Genomic DNA, 16,732 nt, shown 5'->3' on the forward strand with positions numbered 1-16,732 from the left:
TACGATATGTTAGCCTTATGTACACTGTCTACCCTCTCTACTTCTCTTCCTTGAAGTAAAGGCCCGTTCATCCCATATATTCTTTCTGCCAGACTATAGAAATGCCACCTCCCTCCATTCCCCCCCCCCCTCTTTTTTTTTTTTTTTTCTTTCTGCTTAATTTATTTTTGGTTTTTTAATTTTTATTTATTTTATTTATTGAACAGAAAATATCAAGAGGGGGGGGGAAAAAAGCAAGCGTGTGATATATAACAATAACATACGGGGGTAAGCAAGCTTGTGATATATAACAATAACATACGGGGGTAAGCGAGCTTGTGTTCTTATATAACAATAAACATACGGGGGTAAGTGAGCGTGTGATCTATAACAATAAACATACGGGGGTAAGTGAGCGTGTGATTTATAACAATAACATACGGGGGTAAGTAAGCGTGTGTTCTATAACAATAACATACGGGGGTAAGTGAGCGTGTGATATATAACAATAACATACGGGGGTAAGCAAGCTTGTGTTCTATAACAATAACATACGGGGGTAAGCAGCTGTGTTCATTTTCTAACAAATAAACATACGGGGGTAAGTGAGCGTGTGATCTATAACAATAACATACGGGGGTAAGTGAGCGTGTGATTTATAACAATAACATACGGGGGTAAGTAAGCGTGTGTTCTATAACAATAACATACGGGGGTAAGTAAGCGTGTGTTTTATAACAATAACATACGGGGGTAAGTGAGCGTGTGATCTATAACAATAACATACGGGGGTAAGTAAGCGTGTGTTTTATAACAATAACATACGGGGGTAAGTAAGCGTGTGATCTATAACAATAACATACGGGGGTAAGTGAGCGTGTGATCTATAACAATAACATACAGGGGTAAGTGAGCGTGTGATCTATAACAATAACATACGGGGGTAAGTGAGCGTGTGTTTTATAACAATAACATAATGGGGTAAGTAAGCGTGTGTTTTATCACTATTACATAAGGGGGTAAGTAAGCGTGTGTTATATAACAATAACACACGGGGGTAAGCAAGCTTGTGTTCTATAACAATAACATACGGGGGTAAGTAAGCGTGTGATCTATAACAATAGCATACAGGGTAAGTAAGCGTGTGTTCTAGAACAATATGATACGAGGGTAAGTAAGCGTGTGTTCTATAACAAAATAATACGGGGGTAAGTAAACGTGTATTCTATAACAATATTATACGGGGGTAAGTAAGTAATCGTGTGTTCTATAAAAATATAATACGGGGGTAAGTAAGTCAGCGTGTGTTCTAAAACAATACAATACGTGGGTAAGTAAGCGCGTGTTCTATAACAATATATTACGGGGGTAAGTAAGCGTGTGTTCTATAACAATATAATACGGCGGTAAGTAAGTAAGCGTGTGTTCTATAACAATACAATACGGGGGTAAGTAAGCGTGTGTTCTATAACAATATAATACGGGGATAAGTAAGCGTGTGTTCTATAACAATATAATACGGGGGTAAGTAAGTAAGCGTGCGTTCTATAAGAATACTATAAGGGGGTAAGTAAGTAAGCGTGTGTTCTATAACAATATAATACGGGGGTAAGTAAGCGCGTGTTCTATAACAATACAATACGGGGGTAAGTAAGTATGCGTGTGTTCTATAACAATATAATACGGGGGTAAGTAAGCGCGTGTTCTATAACAATACAATACGAGGGTAAGTAAGTAAGCGTGTGTTCTATAACAATATAATACGGGGGTAAGTAAGTAAGCGTGCGTTCTATAACAATATAATACGAGGGTAAGTAAGTAAGCGTGCGTTCTATAAGAATACTATAAGGGGGTAAGTAAGTCTGCGTCCTATAACGATATTATACGGGGGTAAGTAAGAGTGTATAATAGTATTCCGGGTTAAGTGGGCTTGCGTTCTATAACAAAAACATACGAGGTTTATTAAGTGTTTTGTTACAATATCCTTTTTGGAGTTAGTAAGAAATTGTTTTATAACAATTACACACGACGGTAAGAAAATATTTTGTTACAATAACCTTCGAGAGTAAGTTCGCATCGGCAAAAGGTAAGCATGTGGTTTAAAACAGTTACACTCGGCAATAGGTAAGCATGTGGTTTAAAACAGTTACACTCGGCAATAGGTAAGCATGTGGTTTAAAACAGTTACACTCGGCAATAGGTAAGCATGTGGTTTAAAACAGTTACACTCGGCAATAGGTAAGCATGTGGTTTAAAACAGTTACACTCGGCAAAAGGTAAGCATGTGGTTTAAAACAGTTACACTCGGCAATAGTGTAAAGGCTATGTGGTTTAAAACAGTTACACTCGGCAAAAGGTAAGCATGTGGTTTAAAACAGTTACACTCGGCAATAGGGAAGCATGTGGTTTAAAACAGTTACACTCGGCAAAAGGCAAGCATGTGGTTTAAAACTATAACACTCTCGGGTAAGTAAGCCAATGTTTTATAACAGCAACCTTCGGAGGTGTGTTTTTGGTGCCGTTTTTCATGTTTGGTATATCCTGATGTAATAAAAATAAAGTCGAAGCCGACTTTGACATGTGTTGTGTTATGACTAAACAAAACAGTACAAATATAAATATCGCTGTATGTTCGATTACATTAAGATCTCTGATTTCTAAAGCCGTGAAAAGCTGTAACCATGTTAATATTACTAAACGGTCGGATTGTCATTATGAAAAGAATTGAAATGTTCTGTAAATCACATACATATCGCCATATTTTGCAACTGTCTCTGTCGTTCAGTCGGTATCAGCGTGTGTCCACCAGCTCTTATAATTGTTCCAACATAATACCATTGTGGATATTACATGAATACCAGGGGATTTCCACTTGACCCGCCAAATTCAAATGCTTGCCTTCAGTTTAGGAATCGAACCCGAAAAGTCTTGTAAAACCCGTAGTAGTCTGTGTTTTACTTTCAATGCGTGTAAATCAGTGTGTTGTAGATTGCACGTATTACTGTTACACGTTCACTAGTGCACCGATCACCTGCAACCACGGCCCCCAGGCCCGGGGGGATAACTGGGGAAACGGGCCGTGTTTTTGTCTGCCAGGTGTCCCCGCAGTGCCGGGTGCATGCAGTGGTTTTGTCTTCGCGTCAAAAATAGCGGGGATAATGGCCGTGTATTAGGGTCCCTGGGGTGCCGGGACATTTGGCGGGGATTTTACCAGCAGTTCGTCCCCGCAGGACGGGGATTTTACCCGGACTTGGCTGGACCGAAAGTCAAATTCCTTGCTATTCCCCGGACCTGAGGGGGGAGGCGTGGTAACAACTGACTGTTGCATAGGCTCCAGGCTCGTGACCGGCAGTCATGGGCTCGAGCCCCGCAACAGGCCCTACGCTCCTGAATTATTTAAGTGTATTTGCAGATAACGAGCAGTTGATGGTCAACCCGAACTGCCGTCAGCTGACCTTCATGGGCTACCTGCGGGAGAAGTGCCAGTACGACAAGAACGGTAGTCTTCTTTATGAAATGTTAATATTAGGCGGGAATGAACAGCCCCGGTTCACGGGCTTCCTCCGGGTATATTGTTAAGAAATGTGACGTGCTCTGAAATACGCGCAATATTTGGATATGTTCGGAACGTGAGTCATCACATAATACATGTATATTGAAAATTATTTATCTTCTTTTTATTTTTGTGTGTCAGCAGGCCTCGAAAAACTTAAATTAACATGTTAGAAAGTGTAAATATAGGATATGTTAAATGCATTGTTGTCATAAGTGTTTCAATTTTACGTTTAAAAGTGATTTGAAGTGATGGATTTATTCCCGCATTATTGTGACGTCATTTGAAAAACTGTTTTCCGGTTACGTTCGGGTTGTTCTATATACAGAACGGGTGAAAAAAAGTGTTTTTTAAATGAAATGAAGTATTTTTTAAACAATTTATGAATGAAATAATGAACTATTAGTGTAAATATAAGTAATGAATTGCGTAATTGATGTCATTATCGTGGATATGAACGCAATTTGGCTGGTTAAAGGAAACGTTTGGACTCCACACACTTTAACCTGCCCAACTGCGTTCATTATGACACCAATCTCGTAATTCATTCCTTAATAATTCCATGCAACAGAGCATGTAGCAGATCCGTATTCTATAGTGATAAGACACTTGACAGTCAATCCAGAGGCCGCAGGCTCGACCAATCGCCTCAACACTAACATACTTTCCGACTTCCGGGAGGGCCATTAAACAGGGTCTTTTGTGTAAGTGTTTAATACTGGCACACGTAAAATACTATTTTCCGTGACTGCTATTCCAAAGAACCTAACAAAGGTAATCTTTTGAATATGATTAATTTGGTTTTCAACGTCTACTTGAAACTTTTTTGCGGTTGCTATTGTATGAAATATGTGTGTGTTATTTAACACTGTATGCAGCGTTTATCGACCTGATCGAGGAGGAGACGGGGCGCCTGGCGGAGCTGCACATGGTACCAAGGGAAGAGACGGTCCGGCCGCTCCTGGAAGACCGCATGGTCTTCATTCCCGTCATGCTCGAGAGTAAGTGCCCAACAAGTCATGCTGAGCTCATATGCCTAGTTCTTAACCTTATTTGAAGTTTGACTGTGTTCATTTTAACGTATATTACTTATTTATTATGGAAATGCAAAACAAACTTCTTCGGTTCAAATACGCGCTTTTGAAATTGTATTAAACCGTTAACGGTATAAACAACTAGTGTAAACCCCTGGTTTCAGAGAACCAGGAAGAATCGCTGGGTCAGTACAAGACGGTGAAGCCGCTACTCACGGACTGGGAGAAAAGATTCCCGGAGCTGGAGAGTACGTTACTATGGTTACACAATATTGCATTGTTCATGATACTAAAATGGTTTTAAATGATTCAAATCTCCATTGACTGTTTGAGCTCGTCTGTTTGAAACTCGTTTGTCGAGGCGTTTTCAAACATGTGCCATTGGCGTCGTTGTCGTCTGTCGAGGCGTTTTAATAAAAACAAAAAATCAAAAAAACAAAAAAAACGTGTGCCATTGGCGTCGTTGTCGTCTGTCGAGGCATTTTCAAACGTGTGACCTTGGTTTTCTTGTCGTCTGTCGAGGCGTTTTCAAACAAGTGCCATTGGTGTCGTTGTCGTCTGTCGAGGCATTTTCAAACATGTGACCTTGGTTTTCTTGTCGTCTGTCGAGGCGTTTTCAAACAAGTGCCATCGGCGTCGTTGGCGTCTGTTCTTTCCGGGGGCATTTTCAAACACGTGCAATCGGCGTCGTTGTCGTCTGTCGAGGCATTCTCAAACATGTGACCTTGGTTTCCTTGTCGCCTGTCGAGGCGTTTTCAAACATGTGCCATCGGCGTCGTTGTCATCTGTCTAGGCATTTTCAAACATGTGCCATCGGCGTCGTTGTCGTCTGTCGAGGCATTTTCAAACATGTGACCTTGGTTTCCTTGTCGTCTGTCGAGGCGTTTTCAAACATGTGCCATCGGCGTCGTTGTCGTCTGTCCAGGCATTTTCAAACATGTGACCTTGGTTTCCCTGTCGTCTGTCGATGCGTTTTCAAACATGTGCCATCGGCGTCGTTGTCATCTGCCGAGACATTTTTCAAACATGTGACCTTGGTTTTCTTGTCGTCTGTCGAGGCGTTTTCAAACATGTGCCATCGGCGTCGTTGTCGTCTGTCGAGGCATTTTCAAATATGTGACCTTGGTTTCCTTGTCGTCTGTCGAGACATTGTCACACATGTGGCTGTCCTGTGTCGAGACATTGACACACTTGTGACTTTAGCGTCGCTGTCGTCTGTCGAGGCATTCTCACAATGTGGCCTTGGTGTCGTTGTATTGTCGGCGTGCAAAGCCTAGACCATTACTAAAATATACTCAAAAAAGGCAAATACCTTAAAATGAAACTTGCTACACATGTTGCCCGTGACAATGCATGTTAAGGCCCCTTTTAACAGAAGAAACACACACTCACCAACAGACGAGCCTCGGCACTCTTGCTGTTAAATACTAAATTTGTTTTGTAGTCGAATGTTCCATATATATACATTAACAATTTTCTTGGTTCATCTTTATTATCTTCATATAATCAATGATGATACATGAATATATTGATGTTGCTCCAGAGAAGATCAAGATCCTGACTGGGGAACTGAAGAGGAGCCCACTAAGAGGTGAGTCCACAAAAGAGTTTCATCTTTGGGACATGTTGAGCCCATTTGTTTTTCAATTATATTCTGTGACTCGTTTGATTGTTCAAATACAACTAAATGCAGTAATATATTACTCGACTTAAAATTGTTTTTGTTTGTTACTCGCGAGACATAACGATTTAAATTGACCGTGGAAATAACTCTACGTTACATCGTTGCATGTAAGCATGCGTCTTAAGGCCGTGATCTTCCTTACAGTACTGGAGCCACGGGGAGGGCGCCCCGTCGACCGGAAGGCCTCTAGCAGCAACGCATCCGGTCGCTCATCGTCTGTCCTGGGCCGCGCGCCATCCGTCTCGCAGTCCGGGCGCAACTCTACCACCAGCAAGGCGTCTGCTATCGGAAGGAAGTCCCTAATGGGCAATAAGGCGGACGCGTCAAAGATGCTTTCCGCTAAAAACAAGATCAAGAAAAGGTAGATCTGGAGCAAATCCCAATGATAACATTTAATAAATTTAACTCTTTATATTTACTCTTTATTTCTATGCTTCCATCAAACGGCACTCCAGCCAGAACTAAATTGCCTATACATGTATACGTATATTATACCTTACATAAATGTAACCCTTCCGCTGACGTCATTTAATATATGGCGGGCTTACGTCATAAAATTGTTGAGGACAGACAAGAGGAATGGGCCAACTTAAAATCCATAATTCATAAGTATACATTAAAAACTAGACCAATCTGATGTATATGAAATGAAAAGACAACTAGATGACTGTATAGGGAGCGCATATGGCTATTTAGGGAATCACACATGGTTGCGAAAGAACCTTACATGACAGCAAATGGGGTTCACATGTCTACAGAGGTAGCGAACATGGCTGTATACGGAGCGCACATGGCTGTATACGGAGCGCACATGGCTATATACGGAGCGCACATGGCTATATACGGAGCGCACATGGCTATATACGGAGCGCACATGGCTATATACGGAGCGCACATAGCTTTTTAGGGAGCGCATATAGCTGCTTAGGTAGCGCAGATGGCTGGGCAGGGAGCGCACTTAGCTGGGCAGGGTGCGCACATGGCTGAGCAGGGAGCGCAGATGGATGCTGAGGGGGCGCACATGGATGTATACGGAGCGCACATGGCTGGACAGGGAGCGCAGATGGATGCTGAGGGGGCGCACATTGCCGTTTAGGGAGCATTATGCTGCTGAGCGAGAACAAATAAACCCTATCATCTTGGTTGACTTATATATGTCGAAATAAAGTTCGTTATGGATATCAAACCTGCATATTTTATACAAATTTATAAGGAAAATATTTAACAAAAGCAATAGTTTCCTTGTAGTCGGTGGTACAATAAGTCCTTCTTGACAATAACAAAAAACGCCCTCGCTACACATTCAACTGTATCTAGTATCTAGCCCACCTACTTTAACTGTTGAATACTAGTTCTTGATTTTGTCAAAAGCTTATCCATCAATCCCAAGATGCATCATACAGGTTTTGGCTTGTGTTTTTTTTTTCAATTTAATCTGATGTACAATATTTAAATTTTCATTTATTAAGATAACACAAATACATGAACAAAGACACATCTGCGTATTCATAAACATAAAGCTATCATTTAAGTCCTAAGCTAGCTACAAAAAGATATCATTCAAGTTAAGAGCTATCTGCATAAAGCTAACACTCAGTCCTCGAGCCCCGAGCTAACGAAATAAAGCTAACGCTCGAGTCCTGAGCTATCTACATGTACATAAGGCTAACACTCGAGTCCTGAGCTATCTACATGTACATAAAGCTAACACTCGAGTCCTGAGCTATCTACATGTACATAAAGCTAACACTCGAGTCCTGAGCTATCTACGTGTACATAAAGCTAACAGTCGAGTCCTGTGCTATCTACATGTACATAAAGCTAACACTCGAGTCCTGAGCTATCTACATGTACATAAAGCTAACACTCGAGTCCTGAGCTATCTATATGTACATTAAGCTAATACTCAAGTCCTGAGCTATATACATGTACATAAAGCTAACACTCGAGTCCTGAGCTATATACATGTACATAAAGCTAACACTCGAGTCTTGGGCTATCTACATGTACATAAAGCTAACACTCGAGTCCTGGGCATCAATTGTACCTAAGCTAAAACTCGAGTCCTGGGCTATCTACATGTACATAAAGAAAACACTCGTGGTCCTTGGATATCACACTGTACTAAAGCGAAACATCGTTCCTAGCTATCTACATGTACATAAAGCTAACACTCGAGTCCTGGGCTATCTACATGTACATAAGGCTAACACTCGAGTCCTGAGCTATCTACATGTACATAGAGCTAACACTTGAGTCCGATGCTATATACATGTACTTAAAGCTAACACTTGAGTCCTGAGCTATCTATATGTACAAAGAGCTAACACTTGAGTCCTGAGATATGTACATAAGGCTAACAATCGAGTCCTGTGCTATCTACATGTACATAAAGCTTACACTCGTGACCTTGGCTATCTACATGTACTTAAAGCTAACACTCGTTCCCTGAGCTATCTACATGTACATAAAGCTAACACTCGAGTCCTGGGCTATCTACATGTACATAATGCTAGCACTCGGGTCCTGGGCTATCTACATGTACATAAAGCTAACACTCGTTCCCTGGCCTATCTACATGTACATAAAGCTAACACTTGAGTCCTTGGCTATCTACATGTACATAAAGCTAACACTCGAGTCCTTGGCTATCTACATGTACATAAAGCTAACACTCGTTCCCTGGGCTATCTACATGTACATAAAGCTAACACTCGTTCCCTGGGCTATCTACATGTACATAAAGCTAACACTCGTTCCCTGGGCTATCTACATGTACATAAAGCTAACACTCGGGTCCTGGGCTATCTACATGTACATATAGCTAACACTCGACCCTGAGCTCGAGATGAGAGCTATCTAAAAGCTAACACTTCGCGGTGAGCTATCTAAATAAAAGCATAAATTTTAGTCATAAATTTAATACGATTAATAAGCATTTGATAAACGGGAAAAAACTTGAACCTACGTGTGAATACTTGGCTGAATTAAATTGACAATATGGCCTTGATATTCCTGCATAGCTCACCTGAATACGCTAAATGACAATGCTCAGTACGTTGTAAATGTGTAGGAAAGGGTATTAACAATGATTTGTTTTCAATCGGCATGATGGCAAGATGTTGAGCATGAACAGATCTACATTCAAATTGCGATTTCTATTGCCAACTTGGTTTATATTTAATTCTGACCATTCGATAAATTTTAAAAGAAATATTGCCTCTATTTTTTACCCGAAATGGTTCGCATTCATGGATGACCTATATGTCATTAAGACACACATTATGGCTACGTTTCATTTTAAAAGAATGTGTTAAAACTGTGTCTGATAAGAGTGTTAAAACGTAAATGTCGTCCACGGACATTGCCATCGCACTTAAAAAGGCCGGTGTTCATAATAGGTCAACAAAGCTTTTTGGGTTCAGGCGAGCTGTCAAGTTCATTCAACACATACTTGAAGTTAATCCAATTCGCACAAGAATACAATATTCGACGTATAGGCGGTAGGCATTTCGCCGCGCTTTTAAAGACACGTCCTATTTCCTCGCTCACTGGGAGTCGAACATGCACTTTACTCCAAAAGGTCACATATCTCCAAAAGGTCACGACATGTCTCTTTGGCACTGATTTCACTCTGCGTATCTGGCTGCTCACAGCATTTTCACAATGAAGAAATGTACAATTTGTTAAATGTTAATACTATATGAAAAAATCCCTGGCACGTGTGAGAATGCCCCGCTCGGGTAGGGGCGGGGTGAGGGGCAGGGTCAGTCTAGAATCATGCGGGTCTTTCCGAAGCTCATGCCGGCCTGATTGGCGCCTTTGTTAGACCCATATTGGAGGCTGATCACCTGCTTGCCGGCCTGCACCTGCTCCTCTGAGAATGTGCGCACGTTCGTCTCGTTCTTCTTGGGCCAGATCACGGGAGCCGCATACCCTGGTCGGCTCTGCGCCTGGAAACAACACTCATGGATTTGAACATGCATATACACACAACTTGAACTCAAATATTTCACTGGAAACTTTTGTTAGAATAGCACACAGAGCATAGCAGTGAAAACCATGTATATTGTTCCGCTGTCATAGTCATCAAAGATTTAGATAAAGACAAATTTTTCTTTGCACAGTTTTTCGTACAATACAGGCTAACGCTAGTATGCGTCAACTGAATATATATTTTCTGTTACTAGAAAATAAACATGCATAACTAGTGGCTCCAGTAAGCGGGGTGTGTGTCATAGTTCTACCAAACAGAGATCGTGTAAGTTTACAGCGGCAGATCGAGCTATCAACAGCCAAGTGCACAAAGTAGATTCGGTTTTAAATCCCCCATAGCATGTCCAAGTTCAAACCCGGACAATAATAATTCACGGACGTTGACCAATGACCCTTAAGTGTGACCTTGACCTTGACTGACATGGCATTGCCCCTGACATGTAGGCTTCTCGTGTCGAACATTTGTGCCAAGTTATTTTAAAATCCCCAATGAATGGCCAAGTTACAGCCCAGACCAGCCTCAATACAAAGATCTTTTACCAATGACTCATAAGTGCGACCTTGACCTTTGACCAACTGAAATGGGTCTTACACGCGACGCGCCGACTTTCCATTGCTTAACATGCGCGCCAAGTGAATTAAAAGCCCCCAGTACTTAGTCAATTTGCAGCTCGGTCTCGCCATTATCGGACGGACGGATGCACATACAAACAGACGGACAGATGGAAACACTTATATACACCATGGTAACTAGGTCCAGCTCACAGCAAACACGCTCGATAAAAAAAAATACCTCAATTCCGAGAGCGCGAATACAGGTGCACACTTGAACAAGGTTAGTCCGCTCATATAAAGAGTCTGTCTGGAAGAGGTTGGATGGAGGAACACCGTATTCCTGGCATTTGTTGATGAATATAGCGATCCGCTCCCGTTCTCTCGCCATGGTGAACGCCTGGTTTTTGGACTCTTGGAAGGATTTCTTCGAAAAATCTATTTTCTGGCCTTCTGGTAACACCGCGTCTATCAACCTAGTGTTTGTACAAACTGAATGTGTGAAATAACAGTTTTTAAAATCTGTTAGTGGGGGATAATTTTAATCCTGTAACAAATGTGAACATGGATGATATATAGGTTTCTACGACAAGACCGCAAAAATGTTCCAAAGTCAAAATGCTAAGGTCACGCGTTGGTAGTATCCGAGTTCTCTGTCTCTGAGTGTGATGTAAAAGCTAAAAAACTAATTAATGAAAATAACGAATATTTATAAAAATATCATAGAAAGGCATCGCCATACCACTCCGGGTACTCCCTTATTAAGAAACGGATTACTTCCTTACTATGAAACGGGGGTACTCCCTCACTAAGAATCGAGGTTACTCCCTCACCAATAAACGGGAGAACAAAAAAACCCATCTTGTTAAAGATAGCTGATGGTACCTGCAGAGGAGTGAGCCGTCCTTCAGCGTCGTGTGAAAACTGTCGGCCATCTCCCGGCGGTCGTCGGTTTCTTGTATTTCCACATTCTCCCCCGTCATCTCGCCCAGCCAGTACAAACACTTCTTAGCCTCGTCTATGTCAAACTGGGAGTCGATCTGACAAAACATGGTTGCGATTTAGTCTTTTGAAATGTAACCTCACAAGAAAATCATGCGCTAAGCGATGTATCGAATTTTTGTAAATTAGCCATATGGGAGACAACCCACAATTTATTTGGATAAGGACAATGCATAGTTATCTACCCATAAAACATTACTTAAATTGCTTTGAGTTATCTATTACGAGGAATCTCCTCACGATCTAACAAAATGTTCAATTGAATTTATGGCTGGCGTATTTAGGAGATTGTTTTTGAATATTTATAGCAAGCCCACAGCTAAACTAAACTCTTAACTAAAGTAAAGTCGTTAGCTATAGCTTTTATAAGATCACCTAAATTATAACCTAGCTAAAATTCTAGAATAACAAGTCACAGTGTTAAGTCGGTGACATAGATTTGGTGGTAAAGGTTGCCGCCGCTCACACAAGAGGTCAGGGCTTGACCTCAATTTGGGCGTGTCTCTTGGCGTCTCAGGTAGGACATCAGTGCCCTTTCCTACCCAGAAAACGGACTCGAGAGTGACTCATTGATCAGATTATAGTTTTTTATTGATCAGGTTAAATCACATTCGATTCCGTATAAATCAAGCTAAGATAAACAATTCAGTTAATAAAACCAGGCATTACCATATTTAGTTTGTTTGCGTGTATCTTACTGATTCTGTCCAGTAACCCGATCGTTGCTTAACATTTTCAATTTTAGCTTATCGAACCAATGTCTAATTATTTGGCTTATTGAATTACAAATGCACACAAAAGCCCCAAACTGATTCATTAAAGATTGGAGGGATACGTACAAAGCAAACACAGCTATATGAATTCAATGACTGCTTTCTATTCGAGTATACATAAAGAACTGTGAAAGCGAATCTGATATCCAAGTGATAGCCTGCAGATTGGCGCTCCTCTGCAGAAAAAAAGGACATTTCGATTTAATTATTCATAGAAACTTGAAACTGATGTCTTTAAATCTGATATTGTAGTAGTAACGCCACTGACATAATTATTCGTGAACAGACAGGCTATCTATGATAGTTTTACCAAGTAATATAATATACGAACTATTATTACCCTTATATTGTTTGCCGAAGATTTTTTTATGATGTTGGACGGTGTTGAATTTGAATACTCGGCAACTGGTGCGCATCCAGCCTCAAACTAAACCACATAAATCTCTGACTCAGGCTCCGGGATTTTGAATAACTTTCTACTTTTATGTTCACGTTTTAACATGCGTATATCCATATCCAATAGCAAAAATATATTCGATTTTGATTTTGATTCTCGCTTTTTAACATATATATATATATATATATATATATATTCAAATAGATATAAGAAGATAGTAGATAGGCCAGAAAGGAGACCATTCCTTGTTTGTTCAAACACGGACCCGGAAAACTGCACAACACAGTTGACACAGCAAACGTGACGTCCAGAGATAAGACACGCCGCATATTGCATTTTAACAATTGCGAAATTTGATTTTCAATGTTGTTGGGTAATGCAAAAAGTATACGTATTAATACTTACTTATTGTTACATTATACTGCATAACAACAATAAGGCTATTAACATTTTGCCACCATTACGATCATCATAAATAGCCATCCCCATACAGTTTATAAATCAGGAATTTGCGACAAATTCCCACGGTGGACAGTGAAATGTTGTTGTCCTTAGCAGGTCACCTATTCAAAACGCTACCTGTTCTTGTATTTTGTATAAACGTGTCAATATACGGGCGCATCTATAGATGGTGTATTGTGTCAGGCCGAAGCAAGCCAATAAAGCAATCGGCTTTAGGAAGAGTTGACCTGACGGTCTACTTGACGGCCCATCAATGGTGCTTCAATAAATCCTGGACGGAGCAATGTTATCTTTCCTTAACAAAACTCAAAGCTTACTTGGGTGGTTAAAGGTCATCAAATGAAGTTATAAACGACTAGGGGACCATTGAGTTCTGGCTGCAATGTACATCATCATTTAGTACGGCCAGCATTACTGAAATGCGTCTGTAGCTACCGTGGCCATGTTTACAGCCACCAGAACAAGGCGGTTGACATTAAACACTCGTATGTACATGATAAACAGCATTAACTAATGACTGGTATCGCTGCCAAGTCCGGCATATCAGCGGAAACGCCGATATGTACTTATTTGGATAAACAAATTAAACATCACAGCTCTGTATTTGATGTATTTGTTCTCCGTAAACAAACAAATCGCATGATTACAATACGGCGGCTTTTAGCTAAACGGCTTAAATGCTGACAACTAGTAGCAGTTTGAAAGCATTTGTACTGCTTAACTTTAAGCAGTAGGTATCGTATTTCTAAATACTATCTAAACGTGAAGTACAATAGACCATATGACATGTTTTAATCACGATGAAAATACAGTATCATGTAGCTCTTTCAAACCTCCAATAGTATCATGTTTATGAAACATTTAGACAAGATGAGATTCGTTATTTGTGCAAGTGTGATCAACAACTGATTATAATTATAACGAAAACAGGATTAGAGGCTTAAAAGCAAGGTCTTCTCTTGATAATCGTATTATATTTTTAGCATTAAAACATTCCAATATACTTTTGTGTACATACAGTTGTTTTTATTTCTTATATTTAACATACAAATGCATATATCTCAAATAAATTGCTGTCCAAGCTGTATACACAAAATGAAATGCTTTTAAATCAGTCATTACAGGGTATTGTTTTATGTCAAATAAATTGCCCGCAAGCGACGTCAATGATAGTATCAGTCAACAGCGCATTGTTTTATATAGCGGCTTCAATTATTACGTATGATACATGTTGGTGTTAAAATATTAAATATATTTGAATGAACAAAATAAAATACTAAACTAGAACTAACCTTTACTTGGGTATCCCGGGCTAGACCAGCCTTCGCAGCTCGATACGACATTTTGTTACAGACGTATAATAATTTCCAAATTGAGAACCGTCCAATATTTAGCGTAGTACTAGATCACAGTAGTGTGTTCACTGGTATACCCCGATGACGGGATTCGATAACGAGGCGTGAAGTTCTATTTTTAGATTGTCAAAACTCCGGTGAAATATAAACGCGGTGTTTTATACTATACCGATAAAACATGTAAGGACTTTTGTAGAACCCGTAGGGTTTAGTAGTGAGCCCGGTTACAGGTAAAGTTGCTAGTGCTACAAAAAGAGGCCCTGCTTAAGCTACTGAGAAATGGTAATATGGAGATATATTCCTAAAAAATGCAGGCAATTTAAATTATTTAGGTTCTGTATACATAGTATATGTGTACTTCCTCATTCCAGCCTTTTGTAGACGTTATATGCGCATATGTTAAATTTATTGGTTTATGTGATATATGATTGCATAATGTTATTTTATCTTTCGCTGATCGGTGGAGAAACTTGTCCGATCGGAAAAGAAGAGGATTCAGTTTTTTTTCCGATTGTGAACCTTTTTCAATGTATTGCCTGGTCGGTATTAAAAAAAAACCACATCCATTGTTCATGAAATTGTCCTGTGGATAACGCTATTAAAATCCACGGACAATCTAAAATGCTGGTTGTGTACTAACAAGATATATCTAAAATCCTACCGTTCACATTTATTTATTAACTTTCCACCATAATTTTTGTGATACCAAGATTTGTTGTAGATGTTTTCCAATTTGGAAACACTTGATTTCCCAATCCCTAATCGTGATGCAAAACCGACCAGACGACCAGGCAGTGAAAACAGATATGCATTGTTTCCCGATAAGGAAACGTTTCAGTTTTGTATTGCAACTTAAGTATTTCGAAAAAATACATACGTTTGACCCCAAATACCTCTAGAATAAGGAAATAAAAAAAAATCTGAACTGTATGATTTTACATCTATTGTAACGTTGGCGAATATTTGCTCCCGGTGGCAAATATACCAGAACACATGGGCAATTTTGAAGCTCAAATTATTAACGTATAACATTTTTGCTGTATTTAATACCACTTTTGTTCACTTAGCGATATCTTGTTGCAGTAATTTCGGGAAAATAGTAAGGAAATCTGCATGTCCTTAAAAGCTAATGTCACTCTGTGAGAAAACTTTAAACTGCACGTGTTCTTGTTTATCAAGAATGTGATTAAAATTGATAACTTCCAACGTATCAGCGGAAATAGGAGTGCGATAGCTTTTTATTAAATGCATTTAAAGGTTTAGCACTTCATTCTGATAGCATATGAGTCTCCAAGAAAGACCAGATAGATTAACAGGGAAACAAAATACATGTAGTTCAATCAAACATAAACACGGTCCCAGATAAACGCAAACATGGTACATGTATATTTCAAACATGAAATTCCTTTGTAAAAACAGAATGCCGGGAATTTTCATTTCTGATTTAATGAAGTAGTTTTTTTTATTCAATTTCATTCCTTTATTTTTCACTTTTTACTGCAAAACCCTGCCAAAATCGAGATACGGTGGTAAACCGTCATAGAAATTTAAAAAAACAACAACAAAAACACGCTACCCCCCATTCCGCGATAGGGCGATTTGCTCCATGTCAAGTAGGTATAATTCAAAATACAGTGGAATTCATCGCAAATGTATCTTTTGTTACATTAACTACATTTTCGATCATATCTTTCAGTACCTTTCAACAGACAAATGGTTATTATTACAAAGTCTCAAATTTATGAGAGGCTGGAAAAAACTGGCTTGGAATTCTGATATAAAATTGTCAAATGTATGATCAGTTTTGTAAATCATACAATTGTTACATTTTGGAGACTCATTTACAATACTCCTCCAAGTATGTTTGTTTTGATCTTCCAGTGATATCTTACTGTCGTATTTCTGGTTTTGCCATAGTTGCCATCATTCGTCAAAAATAGGTGTA

At 39.7% G+C, this 16,732-nt stretch overlaps 2 protein-coding genes across 2 annotated transcripts in view; one reads left to right on the forward strand and one right to left on the reverse strand.

Annotated features, from left to right (window-relative positions):
- Nucleotides 1–6,693, forward strand: part of LOC128237097 (uncharacterized protein CXorf65 homolog) — a 7,453-nt gene extending 760 nt beyond the window's left edge. Inside the window, exons 2-7 of the mRNA XM_052952307.1 lie at nt 776–808; nt 3,392–3,478; nt 4,411–4,533; nt 4,731–4,814; nt 6,110–6,157; nt 6,395–6,693. Coding sequence (XP_052808267.1) covers nt 776–808; nt 3,392–3,478; nt 4,411–4,533; nt 4,731–4,814; nt 6,110–6,157; nt 6,395–6,615 — 596 coding nt within the window. The 3' untranslated portion in view covers nt 6,616–6,693. The remainder of the gene's footprint in view (nt 1–775; nt 809–3,391; nt 3,479–4,410; nt 4,534–4,730; nt 4,815–6,109; nt 6,158–6,394) is intronic.
- A 1,708-nt stretch (nt 6,694–8,401) lies between these two features.
- LOC128238542 (myophilin-like) lies at nt 8,402–14,876 on the reverse strand. The gene is made up of 4 exons (XM_052954575.1): nt 14,725–14,876; nt 11,684–11,838; nt 11,040–11,274; nt 8,402–10,203 (listed from the first exon to the last, which is right to left on the reverse strand). Exons 1-4 carry the CDS (start codon nt 14,773–14,775, stop codon nt 10,018–10,020), a joined length of 627 nt encoding a protein of 208 aa, XP_052810535.1. The 5' UTR covers nt 14,776–14,876; the 3' UTR covers nt 8,402–10,017.
- Nucleotides 14,877–16,732: the final 1,856 nt, after the last annotated feature.

Source organism: Mya arenaria, chromosome 6 (genome assembly GCF_026914265.1).
Source record: "Mya arenaria isolate MELC-2E11 chromosome 6, ASM2691426v1".
In the NCBI taxonomy this organism is placed as follows: Eukaryota; Metazoa; Mollusca; class Bivalvia; order Myida; family Myidae; genus Mya; species Mya arenaria.

Bases quoted from the DNA above. Each gene is read 5' to 3' on its own strand.
- LOC128238542 (XM_052954575.1), bottom strand. From the start codon at position 14,775: ATGTCGTATCGAGCTGCGAAGGCTGGTCTAGCCCGGGATACCCAAGTA. The intron at 11,839-14,724 runs GTTAGTTCTAGT...ATGTTTTGTCAG, and splicing joins CCCGGGATACCCAAGTAAAG to ATCGACTCCCAGTTTGACAT. The intron at 10,204-11,039 runs GTATTTTTTTTT...TGTTGTTTCCAG, and splicing joins TTCGCGCTCTCGGAATTGAG to GCGCAGAGCCGACCAGGGTA.